The 5,403-nt window shown below is 41.8% G+C and overlaps 1 protein-coding gene across 1 annotated transcript in view; it reads right to left on the reverse strand.

The window, feature by feature from the left end:
• LOC102196329 (neural-cadherin) overlaps positions 1-5,403 on the reverse strand; it is a 134,000-nt gene that overhangs the window by 3,645 nt on the left and 124,952 nt on the right. The window contains exons 28-33 of the mRNA XM_005750821.1: positions 4,355-4,535; positions 3,781-3,947; positions 3,228-3,483; positions 2,628-2,808; positions 2,171-2,421; positions 273-430 (exon numbers count right to left, since the gene is read on the reverse strand). Coding sequence (XP_005750878.1) covers positions 273-430; positions 2,171-2,421; positions 2,628-2,808; positions 3,228-3,483; positions 3,781-3,947; positions 4,355-4,535 — 1,194 coding nt within the window. The remainder of the gene's footprint in view (positions 1-272; positions 431-2,170; positions 2,422-2,627; positions 2,809-3,227; positions 3,484-3,780; positions 3,948-4,354; positions 4,536-5,403) is intronic.

A 5,403-nucleotide genomic window follows, 5' to 3' on the forward strand; every position in this document is an offset into this window, starting at 1 on the left:
AAAGCAGATGAAGATGGATGGATGGATGGATGAATTGAATAACTGTTCCCAATCAGCGTGCCAAATTTCAAAACTTACTTACAAAGAAGAAGAAGAAACACTGGTTAGTTGTGGGCTCAAACACAGGATGTTTGTAGACTATTATTTGATTACCTGAGATGCTAAAATGCATTTTTGACGGTGAGGCCTTGATTCTTAAAAAAAAAATCAACTGTCATGTAAAATGCAGAACATTTTATCCATTTATTGTGTGTGTGTTTGGTTCTGTGTACCTGGTCCTGCTCTCCTCCTCCCTCTTCATTGTAGTTGAGAATGTTTTCTCGGATGTCCTCCCAGCTCTCATGCTCAGCAGGGATGTGGTAAACTCCTCGCTTCCTGAACTTATTTCGGCTGCCTTTTTGGTTCCACACTGTCACTGCCACCAGCACCGCTGAGCGCACACACACGCACACACACATACACACATGCACAGAGGAAGATGGTATGAATATGCATCTCTTCGTAAATGTGCTTCTGCACCACCGGGACAGACATTAGTTTCCTTCCTGTATATTTGAAGCAGTGGCTCATTAAAGCTGCTCTGTGGAGTCATTTAGCCTCAATAAATCAGTACCAAGTTCATTTAGAAACATTAGTATAATTACGGCAAACAGGTGAAAAATAAATGAGGCAGCCATTGGGAAGAGTATCAAATTCTAACAGCTTTCTACGCAGCATTTTTATTGAGACTACAAGGTCATTTGTGTTTCAAAAATCACCTAGAAGATATTTAATCTGTTCATGCGAGACGAAATGAAGGCTTCTGATGGAAAAACACAAACCATAACACAGTAGGTGTGAAGCTGAGGGAAACAACCGTTCACTGGTTAGATTAAGTTGACTTATGAACAGCTTAAGGGGCGAATGGTTATTTTGTAACATTTATTTAACTGAATTCTCTTTGCGTCACCACAGCTTGTATTTTTAATGATTAGTGCTCCCAGAAAAAACTGTTGATCTTCAAACAGTAAAGGTCTGCAGTGGAGATTCGACCTGACCGGGCTGGATGTATGCGCACACTTTTTTGCCAGCTTCCATCTATCTAAATAAGTTTAATTTCTGTTGATTATGCTGCCAGTGTCAATCAGAGATGAGTCATCACATGACTCATACTGAAGTCAGATGTGAGTCATACATTTGGCAAATTTCATCTCCTCCTACCGTAAGCCTCTGGTCGTAACCTGAATCTCTCAGCCAAGACTCTGGTGGTCATACCACAATCTCGGCTCATAACCAAGGTGATCTGGCTTTTTCTGTCAGGGCCCTCACTCTTTTGAATATTCTTCCCTCTTTAAAGACACTTTTTCTTGTGAGCATGCTTCTTCTGTGCCTCTAATTTAAGTTATGCTGATATTCTCCTTTATAATTGTTCTATCAACTTCTCCTGCTGAATCTTTATTTTAGTTAACCAGTTTGTGGAAATTTGGATTTTCTTTATTCCCTACTTTTAATCTTCTTGTGCTGCCAGGATTCCAACAACTAATATTGTTTCATCTTTATCTCCTCTTAAAGCATGAGTGCTGTCATCCAGGTTGGCACGTGCTGAGATGTGACCCTCTGTTTTCTGAGACAGAGAACATTAACCTTTTTCTCCCTCACACAAGACTTTGTCCGGCTCACTTCAGCCTCTTATTTCTGACTGGCTTCCTCTTATGAATAGAAAGTTTGAAAAGTAGGTGGGAGGGGCTTGAGAGATTGTTACCCACCCTCCCTGAAATCATCAAGAGTCAAAAGTAGAAAAAAACCCCAGTCTATCTTAGAGCGGTCTACAAAGAACACTTGTACACATGCTGATCTCATTTACTGAAACATTAATCACACCAGAAACGAAATAATTATAGATAAATTTGCAGACTTTAGAATTATGAGTTTCAAAATAACCACAGTTATAATATAAACTACTAATATGCCATCATACTTTCCTGGAAACAAAACAACAACATAAATATTTCCCGTACTGTTAGTTATATTGTGTAATTCATGACAACATCAGAGTTTATTGTGTGAGGTTTGATTTAGTTCAGTAAATTATGTGTCATTCAGATGACTATAAACCAAAGAACTTTAGCAAAGTTTACCTCATCGTACTCTCTCTTAATTTCATTCTGTTAATGACTCTCTTTGCTCTTACCGAAGAAGACGAGCAGACACATGCTGATGGCCAAGATGGAGCTGGGGCTCAGAGCGGGCAGCCGGTGACCTTTGACCTGCCCCAGCTCGCAGCGTTGACCCCTGAAACCCTCCAGACATCGGCACCGGTAGCTATCGGGTGAAAGCGGCTGGCAGACACCACCGTTACGGCAGGAAGAAAGTCCACAGGGCGACGGCGCGCAACGCTGCTGACCTGAGTCGTCAGTCACGGTTACCTGACTACCAGGACACCTGGGACATGATGGAGAGCAGGACAGATGACAACGTTAGTTAGATGTGGCACTAAAATGGAAATAAATTCTTGGAAAACTTTATGCGTGACCTCATAGGAAAGACAAAAAACTTTTAAGAAACAAAACTGCTAAAAGAATGAATTAATAGCTTCCCACCAGTGGAAGCTATATAAGTGTGCTGCTTTGCGTTTGTGTGTCATTTACTTGCACTGGTGTTTCCTCCATAAGTCGACGCACCGCAGCGGGCTGCGGCAGGGCTGGCTGCTGCAGGCATTGCTAGAGCACCCTGAGGTGACACCACGTCTCTCCAGCACCGTCACCAGGTCCCGGCTCTGGCCATCCAGAGGCAGGACGTGACCATTAAATCGAACATCCCGCAGACAACCTGTTTGCCAAAAATTCCTGTTTAGCATCGCGTCCAATATGGTTTTTAAGATAAACTATTCAAAAATAATGCACTTGTGATGTAATGAGTGAAACTCAAAAGCTAAACTAACTAATTGCAATGCTTTATCTTGAAAGAACAATTAACACAAAAACTTAAGGAAAACACAATCATTGCTTCATTTCTGAGTTATCTCTGAATTAAGCATCTGCACAGCTATAAAATATTTAAAAACTGAATTCTAAGTTTTCTGGTAACATTGTGAAAGCAAGAATAAATCCGAAGAGAAACACAGTGTATTTCAAGAATTTAAATACTTGTTGCCATGGCTGTCAGGCACTTAAGAGTCATTTTACTCCATTCAGAACTCACTTGAATAAACAAAGACGTTTTTTTCTGAAATTAGATTCAGCTCTCACCCTGGAAGTCAGCCTTGTCTGGTCCATTACCAACCATTAGGCTGGATGGATGAACCACGATCTCCCTGCGGCTCCCCAGGCGGGCCTGCACTTCCCTCGAGCCCCCGCCGTGCTCTAACCGCAGGGTAAACATGTTGTCATAGCGACTGAGGCTGACCAGGACCCACTGCCCGACATCCACCCGCTGGCCGGGAAGCCGCAAAGCGTGAGCGCCGTCACCAAGGTTGGCACGTACTGAGATGTGACCCTCTGTGATCTGAGACAGAGAAGAACATAAACCTTCGAAAAAAAGCTGCTGCTCGGGGATTTAAATTCTCGCAACAAAATCTGTCATGTGGGGAAGTAAAAACTGCCACCCATTGAAAATGCATTCATTATCTAAAAATGGTGCAGTAAAAGTGCAGTATTTGATAAAATGGTTAAATGTTCTTTAAGAAAAAGTGAGATTATCTTGATAAGTGGATGCTGTTTAAACTGTGATATAAGCAGGCTTATTTTTGAGGATAGCTATCATGTGAAAGGTTAGTCATTGTTGTTCTACAGGTGGACTGACCTCCAGTACGATGTATTCATTGGTCTCCCGGGACGTCACAGACAGCAGGGTCCCTGAGGTGGCTCTGGTTCGGACGAGCAGCTGAATGTTTGTGCGTCGGGAGATGCCGCCTCCTCTGAGCTGAAAGCGCACCACACTGCCCAAATCGAAGGAGAACTCTGGCATGGCTGAGGGGGGAGGAACATATAAATGTTTAAATTGTTTCACACAAAAGGACGAACTTGAACTATTAATCTTCTTTGCAGACTGAAAACAAAACATGTACACATAAGGAGGTAATTGTTTTTCACAGACTGTTTGGCCTGACTGCTCTCAGTCAGATCTAACAGGTACAACACTGACTGCTTGCTGTGGATGTCACAATTATTAAGCTGACCACAGAGCCCTGGAAAAGGAGTCAGACTCTCTGTGTGTGCTATTTTAGGCTGACGGGCTTTCTTTGCTCCGAAGTTTCACAGCTTTTATGAAGGTTTCTAAAATTTCCAAGGTCCATAGATCTAATTCTGTATTCCCAAAACTAAAGATTTAAAAGAGGAAACTGCACTGATATGGACTGAAACGCTCTGACCCTCACCCCTGTCACACTTGTGCCCCGTGTATCCAGCGTGGCACTCGCAGCTGAACGAGCCCCAGTCTGCGAGGCAGGTTGCGTGAATCCCACATGAGGGTCCCGCTGCCGTTATGCACACGCCGTCTGTGAGCTTACAACCTGGGGTGCTGTCCACACTCTCACCGGGAGATGCCAAATCATACACCTAAGGGACAACAAAAGAAAGGAGGGAGATGATTATTTGTTGAAAAAAAAATTATTTACACAAATTTTCTTTTATATCCAGCAAACTTTCGTCACATTTTTTACAAAGGAACCCAGTGCTGCCTCTGGTCATGTGATCCAGGCTGCGCACACAGCCAAGTATAGATCAGAGAAGTTTTTTTTTTTTTTTTTTTAAATTCTACCGTTTTCCTTCTTTATATCTGAAATAGAACAAAGACCAAATTTGACATGCACTGAATTTCTAAATGTGCCCATTCTTTCTGGTTGGCAGCCATTTTCGTGCTGTGTCAATCTACCTTAATGCATGAGCTACAAAAATGTGTTTTGAATTTTTCTGAGGGAATCAAGAAACCAGCTTTGATTACAGAACAAAGAAAAGCATGTAAGGCGGGGGGTTCTGTTTCTGTCTCTTTTAAGGTTTTAAAAGCCTCTTTCTACTGTCATAAAAATTTGGCTTTGAAAAGTGAAACTAAAGGGGTTCCTCCTCAATGGAGCATGAATGTGCTCAGCAAACCTCCCACAGTTCCTCACACAATATTTCTTCTACATAAAAAACAAAAACAAAAAGACCCCAATTGCTTCCTAATCATTGTATCAACACTGTAATTCATCATTTTTGAAACGTGATTTAAAAATGTTGGGCTCTGGATCAAAGTTTAGGATGGACAGTCTGATTTTTTTTATATGTATGTTGTTGATGCAGAGCTGTGAGCTTTGTGAAGCTTTGAGGCTTCAAGTGTGCTAATCTAGTTTAAAGTGGAGCTATTATGGGTTTCTTATCTGTCATATACAGTTGGATCCATAATTTTTTGGACAATGATGCAATCTATTGTAATTTTGCATCTGCA

This window comes from Pundamilia nyererei, unplaced genomic scaffold (genome assembly GCF_000239375.1).
Source record: "Pundamilia nyererei isolate P.nyererei 1_Seehausen unplaced genomic scaffold, PunNye1.0 scaffold00289, whole genome shotgun sequence".
NCBI lineage: Eukaryota > Metazoa > Chordata > Actinopteri > Cichliformes > Cichlidae > Pundamilia > Pundamilia nyererei.